This window comes from Camelus dromedarius, chromosome 3 (genome assembly GCF_036321535.1).
Source record: "Camelus dromedarius isolate mCamDro1 chromosome 3, mCamDro1.pat, whole genome shotgun sequence".
Taxonomy (NCBI): Eukaryota; Metazoa; Chordata; class Mammalia; order Artiodactyla; family Camelidae; genus Camelus; species Camelus dromedarius.
In genome coordinates, this window is record NC_087438.1 from 51852501 (window position 1) to 51876418 (window position 23918).

At 33.9% G+C, this 23918-nt stretch overlaps 1 protein-coding gene across 1 annotated transcript in view; it reads right to left on the reverse strand.

Moving 5' to 3' along the window:
- The window catches only part of AP3B1 (adaptor related protein complex 3 subunit beta 1), a 219960-nt gene that overhangs the window by 119522 nt on the left and 76520 nt on the right, over window positions 1–23918 (reverse strand). The window contains exons 8-9 of the mRNA XM_010975029.3: window positions 4242–4397; window positions 535–632 (exon numbers count right to left, since the gene is read on the reverse strand). Of these exons, the coding sequence (XP_010973331.2) occupies window positions 535–632; window positions 4242–4397 (254 nt within the window). The remainder of the gene's footprint in view (window positions 1–534; window positions 633–4241; window positions 4398–23918) is intronic.

The window sequence follows — 23918 nt, forward strand, 5'->3', positions numbered from 1 at the left end:
CTTCTATCTATCTATCTATCTATCTATCTATCTATCTATCTATCTATCGGAAATGAAGAGTATGCATTTCTTTAAAATAAGTAGCTACTAAGAATACAGCTCTCCTAAATAGAGCAAACTACAGTAATTAAATATCATAACTTTACAAGAAGCAGCAATTTTGTCATTCAGCATATGTACTGCTTCATATAAGCTTGTAAATAATTACACTAAGTCAATCTGATAATACACTAATACAGTTTTTCAGTGATCCAGATTTAACAGAACTCCCAAACGTTATTACCATCACACCGAGAAATATTGAACACTAATACTAGGCTACTGGTAACATGACATATTATATACCAAAAAAAATTTTCAGTATTTATCATTAAATTTGAGATAAATAATAAAAAGGTTTTAAAAAAGATCCCCTTAAGTATGAAGTCTCATTCATAAAATATAGTCAGAGCCATGTGTTAAATGACTAAAAGATACATTTTATTTATTCAAACATTACACAAAAGAAAACACATATATAAAATCATGTCCTACCTATTGCTACGAAGTAAACGCACTAGTGATTTAGAAATAATGCCAGCTTCAGATTTTGGTGCTATGTGCCAATACAGCTGAGCAACTGCCATAACCACCTAAAAGATAAAGCATAAAATAATAAGAATTATGAACATTGTTTCATACTACAATGTACATTTTTACATATTATTTCCTTTAACTACTACAAAACTCCTGTGAAGTAAGATGAATAGGTTGTTACCCTTTATAACAGGCTGAAGAGTGTTCCCTTAAGAATTCATGTCTACCCTTAGAATGTGACCTTATTTGGAAATAAAGTCTTTGCAGATGTTATTAAGGTAATGACCAAGATAGGATCATACTTGATTAGGTGGGCCCTAAATCCACTGTGAGTGTCCTTATAGAAGACAGAAAAGGACACACAGAGACACAGAGAAGGCAATCTGAAGATGGAGGCAGAGACTGCAGTGATGCCTGCAAGTCAAGGAATGCCAAATACTGCCGGCAACAAGTGGAAGCTAGTTTCCCCCGCAGAGTCTCCAGAGGGAATCAACCCTGTTGACACTTTGATTCTGGACTTCTGGCCTCCTGAAATGTGAGCAAGTAAACTTCTGTTGTTTCAATCCACCCAGTTTTTGGTAATTTGTTATGGCAGCCCTAGGAAACCAATACATCCTCAGAAAAGAAAATGGATGTTAAATGAACTACTTGAGGTCTGACGGCCAGATCCTGGCAAAGCTTGACACACACACACCCCAAATCCTATACTCTTCCTAGTGCTGCTGCTGCTCTGAGGCAAGGAATTTTTTTTAAAAATTGTGAGCCTTTCCAAATTAAGTCAAACACTTAAGAGCAACAGCAATAAGTAGGTTAAAAAATTTCTAAAGAAAAGTCAGTACATTTAAATTATAATTAAGGGAACTCTATTAAAACAACTCCTCTAAAACAGCAGCATTTGAAATGATCTTGTTTTTCAAAATGCAGAACCTTAAAAATAGTCTTTGGTTCAAAGCCATTATAAGGATGATCAGAATGTCTCTGTCATAAAATGTAAAAGTACTATGTTTCCCCTATTCTCCTATATGCCTCTACGCTGAGATCCAGAGATCAAAACTCCAGAATTCCTACTTACTCAACGTATCCAGCTCAGCACGTGACAACAGCGGGGCTAGAGCTACAGAAGTTACATCATCTCATCTTTGGTTAGGAAGATATATTAATACTACTTTACCTTTGCTTACACTAAAAAGTTCTAACAAACATATGTCAGGAGTTTTACATACGGCTAAATAGCATGCAGTACCTAAAGGTCCTTGAAGTAAAAAGAGTAAAATTAAGAAACTTTTTTAAAAAATAGAATTTACAGGATCATAAATTTACTATTGTTTGGCATTTTCGTGTACTTTTTTTTTAACAAGACAGATTTATCGCTTTCAGACATTGCTCGGAAATTTGAAAAGTTTAAGGATATCTTATTTCTTCACTAGTGATCCACAAATACACTTTATAGAAAAACCCTCCTTAATTTAAAATCTTATTAAGGAAAACTCAATAAATGACTGACAATCTACAAATAGGTGACAGTTGTTTTTTTTAAAATACTACAGCATACTGCTGGCTGGTTAAGTATTCATATACGATAGAAAAGAAAGTTGAAGCATAATAAACTGTACTTTCTATATATGTCAATATTTTTTAAAATTCTCGATTCCACTTAGTACATTATCTATTCTAATATATTGATTAGGGCACTCCCAAACCCAAAAGGGCTAAATGATCTTCTTTTTTTCCCATATATACAAATCTAACTGTAAAGTCTCTTTAATATGCTAAATTTGAAACTTATAGTCTAATTTGTAAAAGCCAGGAGGGTAAGCTCCCGTAACTCCAAAATCCAAAACAACTAAAAATGTGCAACCGCAGAGGCCTTCAACAGTTACATGTATGTTCATAATAGAGTATGCCCTATAAGCACTTTTCCATCCCTAACTATTCATACCACTACCACCTTGTCTAGATTGCTAGCCTCCCAATGTTTTTCCAGTATCTCTTATCTCCAAGTTAATTGACAGGACACTGACAAGCTAAGTTTCCTGAAACAAATTCTCAAAGTTTCTCATGTAAGTTGAGAATAAGGCTAAAACAAAAATATCTGTTCACAGGCCTTCAAAAGCCAGCTTCATGTATATTTAGGGGCATCAAATAAGCAGGATGCCAAAATGTATTGCAACAAAAAATAAACTACCTCTACTCGGTACACAATCAAATAAGCAGGGAACCAAAACATAACTGGGACAAAAATGTACAAACTATCTCTATTTTGTTTCACTATTCAGGAACAGTTTTAATCAGTAAGTATTTGGACTATAAAACCAATTTACAAAACAAAGTTAAATTAATAATTAGTTACTTATAAAGTAGAGTTTTAGATGCCAAGTTACAGCTACTTTAAGTACCATTAGGCCAAGCTAGAACACACTAAAATACACGTATGTTTCACAACATTAATAAAATAACATTTGTTATTACTGTGCATAGTTACTTAATTATGATTTAGAAACTAAATTACTAGGTGTAAGGTAAAAACTCCTACTAATTTCTAAGATACATATACAAAGCTCCAAGCACTAAATTCTCAAGCATCAGGAAACAAAGGAGCTCAAGGGAAATTCACATTTCAAAGTTTTGACTAATTAAACAGAATAATTCATTAAGAATTTTTTAATTAAAAGAAGTTAAGGAAAATATTTAACTTGAATCTACGAAGCCTTCAGATAAAACTTCCAGTTAACAGGAACACAGGATATAGAAAAGGAAGCAACCAGACAAACCCAGAGAAACATTCTGCAAGACCTGAGAGGTTTAAAAATACAACAACCAGACGTGATGCAGCACAACTGGTTTAGATGAATCACTTGTTAAAGAATTTAACATAGAGTAGTATTACATGAGATGAAATTTTAGTGAAATAGAAATAGAGAACTGACCAGGAAAAAAAAATAGGTTAAAAAAATACTCTGTGTAGTATGATTTCTATCTTGACTTAAAAAATATACATGCATAGACATATACACATGTGAAGTATGTATATTTATGCAGAAGAAAAAGATCTGGAAAAAAAACTGCATTAAGATATTATAGCTATGACTTCTGAGTGATGGAAATATAATGCTTTAATTTTATTTAGTTTTGCTAGTCTGTATTTTCTAATTTTCGATTGTGCACATGCATTCTTCTAAAATACAAAGAGTTACTCAGAATAAAAAATAACTAAAACATATAAAACAAAGAAACAAAAAAAACTTAGACTCAAATTAGGATGATTTTTAATTATTCCTACCAGCTAAATGTATGAGGTACTATGCTAGTCTCTTCAAAACTCTTTTCACGTAAATACAAATATTATGGATTGATACACAGAGTAAGTACTCACAACTGCAATCCAATAACAGAGTAATACACACAGTCTTCCAAAGAACTGGGAAACATCTTGAGCTCATATCTAGGAGCCCAACTAACAAAACTACAAAGAAAGGAATGAAGTCCAGGAGGCATACAGCTATCAAACCAACTACTCCTATCAAAACCTGATTTTAAGAATACAAACAAATAAATAAATGCTCCGTTAGCACACTCAAGAATAAAGACTTGTTTACTGAATTTATGTACTTTTAACCATTGTTTAAAAAAAAATTGTGTTATTTCTTATAATGGTTTTAACATACCGCTGCATTCCTGCTCTGAAGCAAAGGCTTTGTATTCCGGATTAAAAGTCTATGGTCTGGATCCATAGTATATGGCTTCTTCCTTTTGTCAGTCTTTTCCTTTTGTTCCTCATCAGAATCATAGAAATTCTTTTCATTGTCCTCTAGACCATCATCCTACAGGAAAGAAATCCAATTCCAAGATTAGTTCAGACTGTAAATAGTCCAAATATTACACAAAGAATGCTTTTTTAAAAAAATCTACAACAATGACAATATTTTACTGTAGAATACTACTGTTGAGGCAATTTGAAAATAATATGTTACCTATATGGAAGAAAGGCCTCGCTTTTTCTCATATTTTGTAACACAGTAACTGTCCTTTAGTGCAATAGATAATACTTTTGTATTACATGATAAACCTCTGAAAATATTAAATTACCATAGAAATACTTACAGCTGCCCAAAGGGAAAACCTGACCATTAAATTATAACGAAGCCTATAATGAGACTACCCAAAACCTGAAAACTGTTTCCATAAATTATCAGACACTCTGTAACTGGATCAAAAGGTCAGAAGAAAGAAGAAAACAGTTTGAACTGCAACAGATAAAAGAAATCACTAATAAAGTTTGACAGGGGAAAAACTCATAATTCAGTAGGTCCCTGTGTTGTCAAGAAAGACGCAGTTTGAGATTTATGTATATCCCTGAGAGTTGATTCTATGCTTTTGTTTTCTACTTTTTGTCTGAATTCTTTATTATCTCTGTCGGTAAAAATCAGCCTATAGGCATTTAGCCCTAAAAATAAACAAAAAGCACACAAACACAATAAAATCCACTTGGATCCTACTGTTTACAGGTAATTTCTGTTACCAAGTACCTGAAACATACTTTCCAATTTTAGGAAGATGGAATGGATATACTTATTCCCTATTTCTCTCACTAAGAACAACTATAAACTCAAGACATTATATACAAAACAAATGTAAGAAAGGAAAGGCAGAAAGCAGAAAGACTGGATAGGAACCTCAGGACCCTAGAGAGATACATAACAGTGAGCTTCCTGGATTTTCATTTTTACCTCATATATCAAAGATTGGGTGGAAGAGAAGCTGGTAACCCAGAAACACCAACAAGTATAGATAAAACAAACCCTCCAGAAGCCTGCTCTCTGTAGCCAAAGGACCAAGATAGGTAAAGTCTAGCAAGACAGAGAACTTTTTCAGAAAATAACTGCTCTAGTGCAGCCAACACTAGAGAAAGAAGTCACAATATTACCCTTCTCTCCACCAGCAAAGGCTGACACGGAGAGCCGAGATTTCCACCCTCCCCAGGCTGTAATCAGAGCCCCAACTTTCCCACTGGGGTGTTACCAGAAAAGGCCAAGATGGGACTGAGACTTTAACCCCTACCGAGAGACAATGAGGCATTTCCATGGTGGGGAGATGAAGTGGAGAGCTTGGACATCCAAGCCCACCTGTCAATAACGAGGTAACTTTATCCCTCCCCACTAGGCTAGTGTAAGAGGATGCTTAGTGGACACTCCACTCAGGACCTGCAGCACCACCAGCTGGTGGAACAGGGACACACCAGTCTGTGGTGTAAATGGGAGACATATGTGGAACAGTAACAAGGCACTTCTATCCCTCCCAGCCAGAGAGCTATCAGGGGAGTTATGGTGGGGATCGAGACCCCAAATTCACCCACAGTAACAATGAGCATAATCTCCCTGAGGTGTCAATGGAGGCTGAGCAGGGAACTTGGCATAATGAGGCAGCTCACACCCCACTTTTCTCTGCTGGAATGGTGTCAAACCAACCTAGTTAAAACTGAAGGTTTGAATAAGATCCATAATCTCATAATACCTGAAATGTTCAGGTTTCAAAAAAAAAAAAACTCATCATTCCAAGAGCCAGGAAGATCCCAAACTGTATGAAAAAAGATAACCAGCAGATGCCAACCACAGGACGACAGGGACATCAGAGTTATTTGACGAAGATTTTAAAGCAGCCATCATGAAAATGCTTCAACGAGCAACTAGGAACATCTTTGAAACAAATGAAAAATAGAAAGCCTTAGCAAAAAATTACAAAATCTAAACAAAGAAACAGAAGATATAAAGAAAGACCAAATAGAAAGTTTACAACTTAAAGATACAAGAACCAAAATTAAACAATGAATGTGGTCAAAAGGAGTATTGAGAGGACCAAGGAAACCATCAATGAATTAGAACATACAATAACAAAAATTACTCAATCTTAACAAAAGAGAAAAAGTAGACTGAGGACAAAGATAATGGGAAAAAAGAAGAAGAAGAAAAAAAAAAAAAAAAAAAAAAAGAACTTCCGAGAGCTGTGAACTATAACAAAACAGCTAAAACTTCCTACCATCCAGAAAGAGAAAAGAAAGTGGGTAGGGCTGAAAGAGTACTCCAAGAAATAATAGTTGAAAAATTTCTAAATTTGGCAAAAGACCTAAAACTACAGATTGAATAAACTGAGTAAATCCTAAGCAGGACAAACCCAAAGGAAGCCATAACAAGACATGTAAGTCAAACTTCTGAAAACTAAAGAAAGAAAAAGAAAAATATCTGGAAAGCAGCATGACAGAAACGATACTTGAGAGGATGAGGGAATGGATCCAGACAATCAGTGACAAGGATGAAAATGCAGGACAGATTGAAGAACTACCTAGAAGCTGAAATGAATAGAATGCAGTGACTGAATGTGAAGAACGAGATTGGGGCACTCAATAAGGATGCCGCATTCCCAGCTGGGAATGACCAAGCAGGTGATGACGCTACCAGGTAAGATAACCTCGTCCAGGAGTATCTCTCTTTTCCAAGGCTGCTCACTATACAATCATCCTTATAAGATAGTCCAGAACCTATCAATGCCTTTACAAACACGAGCTGCAAAAATGAGAAAAACCAATGAAGAATCATCTCCCAATAGTTTCTTTTGCTCATGACTTAAACTTAGTCTTCAAAGGAAACCTTCTTTCTATAAATTAACAAAGTCCCCCTAGCAAAAGAAAATTTATAACTTGTGATCTCTAGTAATTTTTCCTTCAACATGGCACAACACTTTTTAAAAACAGTTATTAGCTAGGCACAGAGTTTTCAGACTTGAGACCAAACACACAACCTATTAAAGAGAACACTGATAAATTGGATTTCATCAAAATTAGAAACTCTTGTTCCATGAAAAATCCTCTTAAGAGGAAGAAAAAAACAAATTACAGACTGGCAGAAAATACATGCAACTACATATGAAACAAGGGGCTAGTGTCTAGAATATAAAGAGCGCTTCCAAAATTCAGCAGTAAAATAGTATAGCTGCTATGAAAAAAACCAGCATCGCAAGTCCTCAAAAAATGAAACAGAATTACCATGTAATCGAATAACGGCCGCTTATCAGTATATACTCAGAAGAAGTGAAAGCAGAGACCTGGAGAGATATTTGTACACCCATGTTCACAGCAGCATTATTCACTACAGCTAAAATGTGGAAATAACCCAACTGTCCATCAACAGATGAATGGATAAACAAAATATGGTATAGCCTTAAAATAAAATCCTATTTGGCCATTTAAAAGGAACAAACTACTGTTACTTGCAACAATACGAATGAATCTCAAAAAATAAACTAAATTGAAGGAACCAAGCATATAAGAGTAAATATTATATAATCCCATTTATATGGTATTTCTAAAGAGGGCAAATCTCGAGAAACAGAAAGTAGCTCAGTGGTTGCCTGTAGCCAAGGGTGGGAGTGGAGGCTGGCGTTGAATGGGCACCAGGAGACTTTTGGGGTGATGGAAATGTTCTAAAACTGGATTGGAGTGATGGTTGTGCAACTGTGTAAATTTACCAAACTCATCAAACTGTATACTTATTTTAAAATAAGTGAATTCTATGAGAGGTAAATTATACCTGAATACATCTATTTTGTAACAACAACATCAACAAAAAAAGGGTAAAAGAAACTGTTACAGACTGAATTGTGTGTCCCCCAAAATTTACATGTTAAAGCCTCAATGTGACCATATGCCAAAATAGGGCCTTTAAAGAGGTAATTAAGGTTAAATGAGACCATATGGATGGAACCCAATCCAACAGGACTGGTATCCTCAGAAGAAGAGGGAGAGGCCATACAAGGACACAGCAAGAAAGCAGCCACCTGCAAGCCATGCAGAGTGCCTCAGGAGAAACCAAACCTGCCGACACCTTAATCCTGGACTTTCAGTGTCTTGGAAGAACTATGAGAAATAAATTTGTTTATTTAAGTCAGTCTGTGGTATTTTGTTACAGCAGCCCCAGAAAACTAGTAAGAATTTTAATAACAAGAAGTAGGGGGCTGATGTAACAAATACCTAAAAATGTGGAAGTGGCTTTGAAACTGGATAACTGGTAGAAGTCCGAACAGTTTTGAGGAGCACATTAAAAAAAACAGACTGCCTTGAAGAGACCGTTGGTAAGAATAGGGACTTAAAGGTGACAATAAGACATCAGACAGAAATGAAGAACATGTCTTTGTAAATTGGAGGAAAGGCAATCCTTGTTATAAAGCAGCAAGAACTTGGCTGAACTATGTTCTAGTGTTTTGTGGAAAGCAGAAGTTAAATGTGATGACCTTAAATATTTAAAGCTCTCCTCCTTAAAGCTGAGGAGACTTCTAAGCAAAGTGTTGAAGGAGCAGTCTGGTGTCTCCTTGCTGCTATCAGTGAAATGAGAAAGCAAGATAAACTGAAGGAATTTAAGCAAAAGGGAACCAGAACTTGAAGATTTGGAAAATGCGCAATCTACTCATATTGAAAAAAAATCAAGAATGTGTCTTCAGAAGACAACACCAAGGGTGTCGCTGGAAAAACATCTGACAACGAGATCATGGGTGCCACTTGTGGGTTTAATCAGACATCTCAGCTGAAGCCAGGAATAAGGCTGGGATTACACCAGCAGAGATGCTGCCAGCTTCACCTAAAGAGAGATGGGACAAAATAAAACAACAAAAAAAAGGCTGTCAGACTTCTGGGATTCCACAGGGCAGCTCACTGTGAGGGGGCAGACAGAAGGCAGCCATCTGTAAGTCAAGGAGAGAGGCCTTGGGAGAAACAAAACCTACCAACACCTTTACCTTGGAGTTGCAGGCTCCAGAATGCTCAGAAATAAATGTCTGGTTGATCAAGCCACCCAGAAGGTGGTATTTTGTCAGGGCAGCCCTAGCAAACTAATACAGTCATCAACAAACAATTACTGAAGGAGATACACAAATGGTAAACAAAGCACATGGAAAGATAATCAACTTCATTAGCTAACAGAGAAATGCAAATTACAACCACAGCAAGGTGGTTTTGTTATGGTATGCATATCAGAATGGCTCTCATCCAAAATTAAATTTGAAAATAGTGACAACACCAAATGGTAGTAAGGATGTCGAGGGAATGGATCACTAATACATTCACCAGTGGTGAATGTAAAAGGTTACAGTCACTCTGGCAGGTTGGCAATCTCTTGCAGAACTAAACCTGTAATTACCATACAAACCAGTGATTGCACTCCTGGGCGTTTATCGCTGGGAAATGGAAATTAATTCTCTTACAAAGATCTGTACACAAAATACTCACAGCAGCTTTATCCCTATTAGCCAAAATGAAAACAACACAGATGTCCTTCAATGGATGAGTGGTTAAAAAACTGGTTAAACAAATGGTTAAACATCTATGCCATGGAATACCACTCAGAAATAAAAAGAAACAAACTACTGATACATACAACTCTGATAATCTCCAGAGAAGGATCCTGAACCTGAGTGAGAAAAATTAATCCTAAAAGGTTACATAATGTATGATCCCATTTATACAGCATTTTTAAAATGACAAAATTATAGAGCTGGAAAACCAATTAGAGGTTGCCAGGGGTTAAGAGGGAGCAGAGTTAAGCATAGGGACAGAAAGGGGTTTAGCTATAAAATGGTAACATGAAGAATACTTGTGATGGAAATGTTCTGAATCTTGACTGTATCAACGTCAGTATCCTGATTGTAATACCTTTCTATAGTTTTGCAAGATGTCACCATTGGAGGAAAATGAATAAAGGTTACAGAGGATCTCTCTCTATTATTTCTGACAACTGCATGTGAAACTACAGGTACCTTAAAATAGAAAGTTTAATTAAATAAAATTAAGGAGAAGAAAATCAGTAAATCACTTAAAAGCAATTTGCATATATTTACTGTTATAAGAGAACAATAAAAGAAATTACCTATATTGTTTTTAATATCGCTTAATGAATTATGTTTTCCTTGCTAAATGCTTATAGTTAACACACAAACTTTACTTAAACATAACTGAAGACACTTTTCATCAAAAATATGACCTTTAGGTTTCTTGGAAGTAAGCATATTATCTCATTGCTTTTTAAATCCATAATAAAAAAATCTTAAGAAATTCTCTAAACGGAAGAAACTCACCAAATTTATACTCTGAAAACAAAAGGTATTTTTAAAGTAATACCTATCTTTAAACGTAAACTAGGAATTATACCATTATCATCTTCTTTGAATACACAATTCAAAACAAATTACTTGTCTCTTGTTGCTAAAAAAAAAAAACCTAGAATTGAGATACACTTTTATATCAAGATCAGACTTGAGTGCCTGCTCCTTTGTGGAGCTTCAGACCAAACTGGTTCTATTATGTGCATTAATAAACCAATAAAATGATACACAAATACTCTCATTCTCTAAGCATAAGCACTCACCTACAATCTTAAATGAATATTAATCAAATGTTCAAAATCTACCTAAAATTGATATATGATGAAATTGCTGTATTAACAAAGCACTATAACTAGCAGACAAAATCTCAAATGCACATAAAGCTGCTTCTAATGAGTATTTATTCATTCCAGTTCTCCATTATTAATACTTTATTAAAGTTCAATTATATTATTTTAATGATATTTGTATTGCTTACTTTACTGTACAAGTATTTAGGATTATGATAGTAATTTCAGTAAAAAGAATGCAAGGGTTTTTTTTTTTTCTTTCATTAGCATCTTTCCCAAATACAAAGATCTTATAAAGCTATTAAGTAAAACTTATACAAATTAATACTTCATATGTTTTATTAGAAATCTGTAAATTAATTCTTTCTTAACATTTAACATTAAGTAAATTAGTATAATTTACTAAAATGAGATTCTCTGAAATAGTACAAAGTTTTAACAACAGGACTACTGAATAACAAACATGAAGAACATACCTAAAATAGCTACCAGTATCAACTATTATTTCAAAGAATATTCCCCCAAAAGAAACTTTCTCTTACACTTAGGACATTTCAATTTGACTCTACTGCTATGAGAACATCATGACATAGCTTTTTAGATCTGGCTCTGCTTATTACTAACAGTACGTATGTACCAACAACATAATTCTCTTAAGTTTGAACTAAAAGGAAAAAAATTTAATTGATAAAGGGTTGCAGTTTTTACAAGGTTAATGAAATGAACAAGATAAGGCTTCCACATGGGATGGGAGCCAGTCTCTGATAATTTTGTATCACTTTACAGTGATTCTGTGTCGCTGCTAGCTGTTTTCTCAGGTTTTCAACCCATGAAAACAGACATTAGCCCTAACAGAACGGAAGTTAGACGCATACAACCAGCATGGGTGTACTAAGTCATGGTAGTTCAAAATCACAGCTGTCTCTATGACCGTGTTAAATTACTTGACCTCTCCTTGTCTTAATTTCTCATCTGTGAAAGGGAATAAAAGCAGTATCTTTGTCAGGAAAGTGTTTATAAAGATTGATTAGTTTAGTGAAGGTTACATAAGTACTTAGTGGCTAGTGCATATTAGCCACGCAAATAGTCGCTATTACCACGCTTTTATTATTAAATTTTTTTCTTTCTAGAAACCATGTAATAGAAACTATTACTTCAACTTGAACTAAATATTCCTAGATGCCAAATATGAAGAAAAGCTTCCCCCTGAAATCATCCCGCAGAAAAGAAACTGCCTCAACTCTGAGAATTTACAACTGTATCACGAGGCTTCTGTACAACTGCTTCATTGTGAACCATCATGTACTGTTCGGGGAACTCTTTACACTGAAACAATTTTAATCAATGTTAGTTCTAGATGCTTAAAAGAAGTCGCAAACTCCAGTGACAAAAATGTCATTAAAAATAAGATCTAAAAGATTACTTTTTAAAAACAGGTAACACAGGATTTATAGAGATCTGCTTCTAGCAATAGGCAATTTGGAATAACCCTTAGAGTAAGGCAATGAAAAGCCAAAAGAATAGTAATGAACTAGACAGGCAAGACCTAGAAGCAGTAAACTTGGAAATCTGACATTTGGAATTGCTTTCCCCACCAAAGCACGCGTTACTACGTAACAAAAAACCACAAGGACTGAAGAGTTTTTAGTAGATTCACAAAAATACAGAAAAAAACTGGAGGTCAGGGTCTACCAAAAAGCAAAATTTCTACTAATTCTGCTTAGTCTTTGGTTTAAAATCCTGAGAATCTATACCCTAGGGAGTAAAGATGATAAAATTAAAGTCCACCTTTTAATCGTCCCAATCTACACCTAAGATGATTGCATGAACTCAGGTTGTTGATACCCTTAACTAGCAATATTCTACAATCAAACCAAAATCCATCATTCAAAACTTAAAACAAGCTCAACAATTTTTCATAAAGGAATGAAGGCAGAGAGAAAAAGAGGGAAGAAAAGGCAGCGTCATTAAGGGTCAGGATATTGTTTTCATTTGGGAAGGAAAGCAGGCTATTAGGTGAAAGGTGTCAAGGGGGGGCTTCTGAAGTATACTTATAATTTCTGTTTCTTTATCTGAGTACTTGTTACTAGATTTATTCAGTTTGTGAAAATTCATGAAGCCATTTGCTTCTGACTCATGTACATTATCTATTTCTACTTCAATAAAAAATTTTAAATATGCATATAAGAAAAAAGACAATGATGTGAATATTAAGTAAAAAAACAGACAATAAAAACAAACAAGCTGAAAAATCAGGGTATCAGACAAGAATTTAAAATGGAATTTAAAGAATTTAAATGTAAAATAACTACAGGTAATATGTTCAAGGAATTTAGTGATGAGACTGAGCTTTTTGGCATGGATTTCAATCTCATATTGTTTTTTACAGAAAAATCAGATTCACTTTTTTATGTTATTTTGATACAAAGAGCTATAATTTCAGTAGCCACTTAGGCAGATCAGATAGAGAAAGATTTGTGCTCTCTTAGAGATAACAGCCCAGATAATCAAAGACATTAAGTGAGGACTCAGACTTTATATCTTAGATAACCTAGAACAGTTTTAAAATAATCATTCTTAATTATCATTTAAAATGTATGATGGAATGAATTTTATTTTCACCTTTTCCAGAAATAGAAAAGTTAGTTAAATAAGTAAGGTAAACAAGGTATACTGAGAAGGATGTTTAGTCTGCTTAAGAGTAAGAATACAGTGGGGAGGGTATAGCTCACGTGGGCAGAGTGTATGCTTAGCATGCATGAGGTCCTGGGTTCAATCCCCAGTACCTCCTCTAAGAATAAATAAATAAACCTAATTGCCTCCCCCACCAAGAAAAAAAAAAAAAAGAGTAAAAATATAGATAAAATAGGTTTCCAAGATGTTGAAATCTATGGAAAGAAATGTCCATTCACTCAACTCAGTATTCTAACTGTAAATCATATATAAAAAAGGAAGACAAATCAAATTTAACATACTGTCATGTGTATCTGGAAACAACATTTTAGAAAAATTTTATTTTTAATGGAACTGCTTAATTTTTAACTTATTCTATATCTTCTAATATATTTCTTATCTAGAAATTGACATACAGTTTCAATTTACACAATACATCTATGAATTTGGAAATAAGTAGAAAGGCCTCTCCTATATTTCTAAAATAGCTGTTATGAAGCCTTTAGGTATTATTCTAAGTATAAAGCCTTTAACATGCATATAATTTTAACCATCTTAAGAGTTTGGTCTCCTGATACACAGATAATACAAGGTATAATTTTAAAAGAAAAAATATTAAGTTATATCTTTCATTCGCTGTCAAGATGAAGGAAAACAGATATGTGTTTTAGAAGTATTTGTATCAAAAAGGGGAAAAAATCAATTATTATATTTATTATTTCCATTGAGCCTAGATAAATGAGGCATTATTATACATGGGATTTTTAATAGGTATTCATTAAAACATTTTATATTGTGGCTTAAGTTGGCAATTTTTCTAAGACATAGTCATTTAAGTAATGTCACCTTTACTCCAATAAATTACTGATATGATAATCATAAAGATTTTAACAGAACAAAAAGATTTTAACAGAAATCTGATGTAAAAACCCTGCTCTTTTGCACCTTGGAAAATGGCTGGTTCTAAAGCCAGAGCAGTTATAGTAAATCTAGATCATGAAGTATTTAAAAAAAACAGTCAACTACCTAAGGCCAAAGCTGAAAAATCTGAGCAACAAAATAATGAGAGTATTAGTTCATAACCCAAAGAATAATAAAAATGTCTATGAGTTCATACTTAAGTAAATAAATGACTGAAAAATAAATAAACTGGGGAAAAAAGCCTATTTCCTTATAGAAGAATTCCAAATAGTACCTATGCTAATATCATGTGAATGACTACTGGAGACTTGAAATGTATTTCTATGTCAACATCATATCTATTTTCCAAGGTGATGTGTATTTCAAACAACCTATATAGAAGTAAAGATGATTCACTACGGAAAAGTATTAAATGACTCAAAAAAGGAACTCTGGTAATAATAAGAACACAAATACATAAAATGTATGTGATGAAACTTATGAGTACAAAAAGCTATATTTATAAATGAAGATTTAATTTTTCTGTGATTTAAAATATAAAAACTGTAGAAAATGGAATTATATATTACAACAGACTACTTTCTCCATCTTTCTAAAAAAGTATACATTCAAGCTGAATCCCCCAAAAAAGTTTTAAATCCTCTCATTTGTAAAATGGGGACCAACTTACATTTGAGAAAGCTTTGTAGCTTTTTTAAAGTGAAGACACTGTTTTAGAAAAACATCCTGAATAAATATGGATAAAATTATATAATATCTTAAATTTTATATGAAATTTGAGTAGAAGTGGGAAGAGGGTAGAGTTCAAATGAGAGCAGCTATGAGTTGATGAATGTTTCAGCTAGGTGGTGCATACATGAGGATTCACTGGACTGTTAGCCCTCCCTCCCTTTGTGTATGCTTAAATTTTTCCATAATTAAAAGTTTATACAGTGAGTCTGACTTCAAGATCTGCTACAAAGCTACAGTAATCAAGGCAGTGTGATACTGGTGAAGGAACAAAGAGATTAATGGAACAGAACAGGGAACCCAAAAACAGGCCCAAATGAATATATGGTCAACTGAGCTATTACAAAGGAGCAAAGGTAGTACAATGGAGGAAACATAAGTCTTTGGTGTTGAGCATCAACATGCAAGACAGTGAATCCTGAGACAGACCTTACACCATTCACAAAATTTCACTCAAAAAGGGCTACAGACAAATACAGCACACAAAGCTATAAAGTTCCAGAATATAATATAGGAGAAAATCTGGATGATCTTGGGTACGGTGATGACTTTTAGATACAACTTCAAAGGCATGATCCATGAAAGTAATAACTGATAAGCTGAACTTCATTAAGATAAAAAATGTCTGCTCTGCAAAAGACAATGTCAAGACAAAAACAAGATAAGCCACAGACTTGGAAAAGACACATTTGATAAAAGGTTGTTATCCAAAATGTATCAAGAGCTCTTGAAACTCAACAATAAGAAAGCAAACTCAATTTAAAAATGGGCAAAAGACCTGAACAGGTAACTCACCAAAGATATACAGATGGCAAACAAGCATAAGAAAAAATGTTCAACATCATATGTAATTAGGGAAATGCAAATTAAAACAAGATGCCACTACACGCCTATTTGAATGGCCAAAATCTAATACACTGACATTAAATGTTAGCAATGATGTGGCGCAAAAGAAACTCATTGATTGCCAGTGGGGATGCAAAACAGTACAGTCACTATGAAAGACAACCTGGCAGCTTCTTACAAAACTACACCCACTCTTACCAAACAGTCTAGAAATCACAGCCCTTGGTTTTTATCCAAATGGTCCACACAAAAACCTGCACAAGGTTTATAGAAGCTTTATTTGTAATTGCCAGTTTTTGGAGGCAAACAAGATGTCCTTCAGCAGATGAATGGATGAATAAACTGTCCATCTAGACAATGGAATACTATTTGGCTAAAGGAAATGAGCTATACAGACATGAAAAGACATGAAGCATCCTTATATACATATTACTAACTCAAAGAAGCCAACCCAGACAGGCCACGTAGTTTCCGAGTCCAACAAAAAGATATTCTGGAGAAGCAAAACTAGGGTCATAGTAAAAAGACTAGTGAGTGCCAGGGTTCGTAGAGGAGAGGAAAATAGAGAACAGCGGATTTTTCGTGTAATGAAACTATTCTGTAAGATACCAAAATGGTGGAGTCACATCATTATACATTTCTCAAAACCCACAGAATGTATAACACCATGCACAACCCCTAATATAAACTATGAAATTCAGGTGATAATTATGTATTAATATACATACATCAATTTTAATAAACGTACTACTGTGGTGAAGGATGCTGACAGTCAGGGAGGTGGGATGGGGACAGGGAATATATGGGAACTCCCTGCATTTTCCACTCTATTTTGTTATGAATCTAAAACTGCTCTCAAAAATAAACTTAAAACAAAATTTATAAAAGGCCCAGTGAGTTTAATATATCTGAACTTATTACATATGAAAATAGGTCTCCCTCCACTCATGTGTACCAACCACCCCAAGTGCTAATACAAAGACATCAGAATAAAATTAGCTTTCATTTGACAACATCACTTTCAGTAGAGGGAAACACTATAACATTAAATATAAGCTTTGTGAAGTCCAAAAAAATTTCCCTTTACTCCATAAAGTAAAGGGGTTTGTTTGCTTGTTTTTTGGGGGGGTGGGGGGTGGTAATCAGGTTTATTTATGTATTTTTAGAAGAGGTATTGGGGATTGAACCCAGAACCTCGAGCATGCTAAGCATGTCATCTACCACTTGAGCTACACACCCCGCCCCACCACCACCATAAAGCATTTTTTGGAAAGGCACAGTTTATATACATTTTTAATGTACTATTACACAGACTCATGGAATAAGTAAAGTGTGGAATTATATTTGAGTAGTAATACTCTACAGAGTATTGTTTCTGAAGCTCCAAACACAGATGTTGACAAAAACCATATTAAGTCAGTGTCTGAAGCCACAATTTTGGAGTCCACAGTTACTATTTGCTTTTTAGAGATTTTAGGACATAGAGAGGCTTGATTATTTCACCTGAGTGGATTAACTAGGAAATAAAACACAAACTATGACTTCAATGTCAGATCACTAAGAGTAACAAAAAATCAAGAAAAAATAAAATTGACAGCAGTTTAAAAACTACACACAGCAAAATTTTCTTATATATAAAAACTGATGAAGGAATCAAATATTCCTGAAAACCATTCACCTTGGCAACATGTAACCAGTAACACTGGAATGAGCAGAAATAAAAGGCAACTTCAGCTGTAGTAATCTCTAATCTTAGTAAATTATTTTTACAAATACCTCATTGAACCCCTAAAACTACTCCATGAGGTAAGCAAAGCAAGTCACTTACTTTTTTACAGATGAAAGAACTAAGGTACACACAGTTTACATGAATTACTGATAAACTCAAGAGATTAAAAGTGGTAGGGCCATGATTTTTCCTCAAGAATCATTATTCTTTATCCTGTCATCTCTCCTTTTATTACTTTGGCAGTTGTAGTAGTCAAGAAAAGATACCGGAAGTACCCACTTGCCTTATAAATTCCAAGACAGCCTAGAGAGCACTAGCACCAACTTAACATTCATACCAGAACGACACAATGTCTGTGGTCTGCTGTGGACACAGACTACTACATAATGCTTAAAAGCCAAATAGGGGAATACATCATGACAATATCATGCCATCTAAGATACGCTTATTAGCAAGCTTGGGCTACTGTAACAAAATACCCATAGACTGGGTGGCTTAAACAACAGACATTTATTTTTCATAGCATTGGAAGCTGGGAAGTCCAAGATGAAAGTGTTGGCAGATTCATTTCCTGGTAAGAACCCACTTCCCAGCTTGCAGATGGCTGCCTTCTCCATATGTCTTCACATGGCAGAGAAAGAGAAAGGAAGCAAGCTCTTTGGCATCTCTTCTTATAAAGATACTATTCCCAGGATGACAACCCCACTCTCACGACTTCACTGAAGCCTAATTACTTCCCAAAGTTCCCACCTCCAAATACCATCACACTGGGGGTTAGGACTTCCACATGTGAATTCTGAGGGACACAGACAGCACAGCAGCGTATCTGTGGTCCATCTCTCTGCCACTGGGTTAGATTTCCCTGGCAAGACCAGAGTGAGCAGGTGATTGGCAATATCATAATCACTCAGCTGAATTAGTTATTCAGTACACATAGCACACCTTATCAGAGAAACCAGCTACTTTTTTAAAAAGTCATAATTAATAAAACTTTAAATTTAACATTTTTCTCAAAAAAAAAGAAGTCTTCCTCCAAAAACCAGGTCTATGTAAAATAACACAGGATACGCACACTGGTTTGAGACTTCTGTTTCCTTCTGTGAGGTAAATGCTATGCTCTCCACTTTACATGTTTTATACCACAGCCCAGTGACCACTATACCACACAGGTGGAAGTGTGGGTTTGAGGACCATTGAACACTGAATCTCCCCCAATACATCACAATTACGGAAACACCTGTGCCCACTAACTTTGAGTTGAGCCACTAAGAAAATCCAAAGTGTTCAATTGCCCACAACACTTCTCATTTCTTACGACTACGTGTTCAGCACCAGTGTATAGGAAATAAGCTTTCCGAATGCAGCACTTTCCAAATTTTGTTACTGAGAAAATCTGAAGAATCTACATAAGGCATTTTGTTCATATTTCTCTGAAATAAAATATACTCATGACACAAGTTGAACCCAGGCCTAAGAGTTCTAAGGCACAAGGAATAAGGGCTCTAATCTTTTGAAAACTAATCAAATTCTAATGATGGGGATAAATAAGAATTGCTTTTTGTTAAGCATAATGCATTCTGGAGTGGTTTGCACTCAATCATCAACTACGAAATAAAATTAAAACCAACCTAGGTAGAACTAATCATAATTTCTCACATATTCATTCTCTCCTTACCTTAACCCATGAAGGAAAGAGAATATATTAAGAAGGTAAAAGTCTCTTGATTTGAAATTGATAAATTTAATTCTCCTTTAGGTCATTTTAAAAAAAGATTAGAGGGTTAGAGCAGAGGTTTTAAAATATTTGTGGACATTCATGGGAGAGGGAATAAATTAGTAAAGTCTGTTTGTTTCAATCTTAAGGGGAACACTAATACTTAAATAGAAAAAAAAAAACTGTACTCTAGATAAAGCGAGGGCAGGAAACCAGAGCTCCAACAAACACCAATTTAAAAAATTTTTTAAAAGCAAAAAACCTAGGCTAGGAAAAACTTTTCTTGTAAAACATCAAGTTTCATAAAGAGACTGTTTTTCCTTAATTAATTCCAAAATATTTATATATCTAAATTAAATAAATGCCCTTATATAAAACTTATATAAGCAACTGTTTTAAAAATAAGACAAGGATAACTACTAGAATACAAAGCTAAGAGTTAGAACTGATTGCATTTGGAGAGTAGGAAATGGAGGTGAGGGAGGGCACGTATTTACCATGTATCCCAACAATTCCACTTCTAGAGAAATGAAAATATATGTCCACACACAGACTTGTGGCACCGGAAGGAAAGGTTATAGCTCTAGTGATGTACACAGAAGTTCAGGGTTCAAGCATAAGCAAGTGCAATCTTTGCCAAACACAGACAGAGATAGTAAAAAAATAAATAAATAAATACACACACACACGTATGTAAATAATTATTGTGTGTTACAGAAATTTTATGTTAAAAATTAAGAGAAAAAGTGCAATTTTTTATTTTTACCTACATATATATCATTTCTATCATTCTTTTTTTCTGCAGTTATAAATTACCATCTATTATCATTTCTCTTCAACATAAAAAATTTCTCAGTTTCTTGTAATACCATTCTCTTGTGTATGAATTTTTCAATTTTGTTCATCTGAAAATGTCTTCATTTCACCTTCATTTTTGAAGAATGGTTTTATTCAATATAGAATTCTTTGTTGACAGTTTTTTCTCTCAACAATTTAAGTATGATATTCCATCGTTTTCCAGACGCCATTGTTTCTGATCATCAGTCATAGTCATTGCTTCTCTGTATATAAAGCACTGTTTATCTCTGTCTACGTTCAAGGTATTCTCTTTCCCTTTTGATTTCAGAACTTTGACTATAATGTGCATAGGTGTGACTTTTAATTTACTTTGCCTTGGAGTTTGATGAGTTTCTTAGATCTGTACACTTGATTTTTTCCGCTTTCAACTAAACTGTCTTCAAGTGTGGTGGGACAGAATTAAGAAGTCATACTATATCAGAACAAATAAAATTTTTGCACCAGCATTTCCCAAGTATTTGCAATAGGAAAAAAGAATAATAACTGTGCAACATATTTACAGCATAAAAGAAAAAAAAACATGCAAAAGACAAAGAAATCATTCTGGAAAAAAATTCTCCATATATCGAAAGAAAATTCTCCAGCAAGTTACTAAGAACATGAACTCAAAAAAACCGCATGTTCAAACATAAGATGATAAAACCACAGGGTAAAAAATATAAGATTGAAACCTAAGTAAATAAACTTAAAGATCAAAACAATATTACCAAATTAAATAAAAATTATAAGTAACAGATTAGATCACTGGAAATCAAATTACTGACAAAGACTGGGATATTATGAATGCAAATAAAAAGATAAACATTAAAGCAATTTTTTTAAAGAGATGATAGAAAGTAGACAAAGATTATAAAATGGAATAACTGGTATTCCTGTAGCAGATAATTGACAAATGAAGAAAAACAAAAACAAAAACAAAACTCTGAACATCAAATTTAAAAACTCAAACATAAAAGACAATTTCCTAAAATAAAGGAAGTGAATGTGCAGAGCATACAGAATGAGCCACACCAAGATGAACCTCACTAATCTGCAAAAAATTTTAAGAAAAAACAAATTAAAAAACCGTATTTTTGAGGATATAAACAAAAAAGTCAAGTTACCTGCAAAAAAGAAAAATCTGTGGCTAAAGAGCTCTCAAAAGGTGTGACTCAACAGTAGTATATCCAGTCAAGAACTCAAGTGTAGAAGTAACATCTCAAACATACAAGACCCAGGAGAACACCAATCCAAGAGTCCAGGTAAAATATCAAGTGAAAGTGACACTGCGTGTCTCAAAATTTTCTCTCTTACCTACCCATTCTTAAGAAGGCACTGGAGGATGCCCCATCAAAACCAGGAAAACAAAAACAGGAAGACACTAGGGAGAGAAAGGCCTAAGGAACAGAGGATTTAACACAGATGAGGGAAGAACTTAAATTCCAGAACAACAGCTGTGTAGCAAGCCTAGCAAGCAATCAGACCAGAACAGAAGGGAAGGCAATTATTTTCTATATTTACTAAGTATTGATTGTATTAAAAAGTATTTAAAAATTTTAACAACATATCTTTAGCCAGAAGACTATTTGTAATATTAACTCCATCTTAATTTTAATATTTAACAAGTGATTGGGTTATTCTACTTACAATTTGAAGTATGTTTTAAATTGTTTATATGTAAAAGTCTTATGCCACATAGGGCCACACAGGGCTCTTAAAGTGATGAAATTTTATCATTGGACAAAGTAAACTTTTGATGGAACTTTTGCTGGATTAAGCAACATGTGGCAAGTGTCTTGATCATTTCATGTCTGTTAACTTTGGTGACAGATTGTTTTGCTGATATCTATTTGTTTGATTTCAGCCAGTTCCTTTCCAGAATGCTATTCAGATATATATTTTTTTCTATTGTGTAAGATTATAGGTAATTTTATCTTATCTAGCCACTGTCACTATTTAAAATTGTTAATTTTACTTTCCTGTCATCATCAAATTATTTTTAGTAGCTGTATGCAAGTGATCCTTCCTTTATCAGTTTTCATTTTAAGAGCTTACCTATATTCTAAAAATTCATTATTCAGTACAACTTTAAAGAGCTTTGGTCATAAAATCAAAAACATTCCTGTCAGGCCCATTGACAAGAGTTTTATTACTTCAGTTTATAATTAATGTCACTAAAGTTTTTTTTAAATCACTCTTAAAATTTACTTGGTGTTTTATAACACTTATTTTTAAAATCCATTACTTCTACAAAAGCAACCTTAGCCTCAGAGATGTACCTTAACGCTTCAAGTATTCTCCTATAACAGGCTTGAACGACACAAAGAAAATACTTAAGTTATTTTATATCCTTGAACATTATACAAACTTGACCTAGAAATTAAAAAAAAACCCACTTGGGCTGCAAAGAGTAAGGTAAATTTAAGAAAATAAAAATGCAAATCTGCATTTTAGCAGTCTCTTGAATTTATTAACCTAAAAGGTTTAATTTCCATTTTCCTGCATCAGCTGTATTTATAAAATGTCGTGCCCTATAAATACGCTGTTATTTTCTATAGTCAAGCACCCTCTTAACAAATCTTCTCATTAATATGTAAATTTAAAGTCAATCGGTCTTCTCCCTGACAGCCCCATGAATTCCTAGTGCACTGTATAATCGGCTTTGACTTGGCATCCACTATTTATCATCAAAGATGTCAGTTAGAAAAATTATGGAAAATGCACTGCAATTGATATGACTGCAATCTACTTTGTCAACACTTAATTGTTCCTCAAATCATACATTTACATATAAACAGCCTAAATACTGATCTATAATGATGCAAATAAACTAAATTAAAAATCGCTTCTGCCCCGAAGAAGCTTGTTTGTATATGATGTGTTCATTTGAGAACTTACTGACAAAAGCATGTACATCCGCTCATCTCAAAAAGTACTTCTACTAATTTTCAGTTCCTCAAAAAAACAGTTTAGCCACCCTTCAAGCATATAAACACAAATGTTTTAAAGTATTCAATGAGAAACATAATTTTTTCTCTTTGAAAAGCAAACGTAATCATGGTTATTAGCTAACTGCAATGTCTGAGCACTATGGATGGGGGACTTCAAAATTAGCTTTGACTAGAGCACGATAAGCAAACACTCAGAACTTATTTAAGTGAGCAAAAATATATTTTAATTTAAAAGTCATGAGTGAATAGAATATAAAGGAAAGAATGTTGATCTAGGCATTGGATTATTCTGTTTCTATTCCTGTCTCCACCTTTTATAAGCAATATTATCTTAGGTGAGTCAGTAACATCTATACACCTAGTTTCTTCATCTATAAAATGGGTATAGTAATTCCCACTGCCCTCTCAAATAAAATACAACATAAGAAAATACACCAAAATAATAATTTACTAAATATTAAGTATCATAGTATTACTCTTCACGTGTCCATTGTACTTGAAAGAGAAAC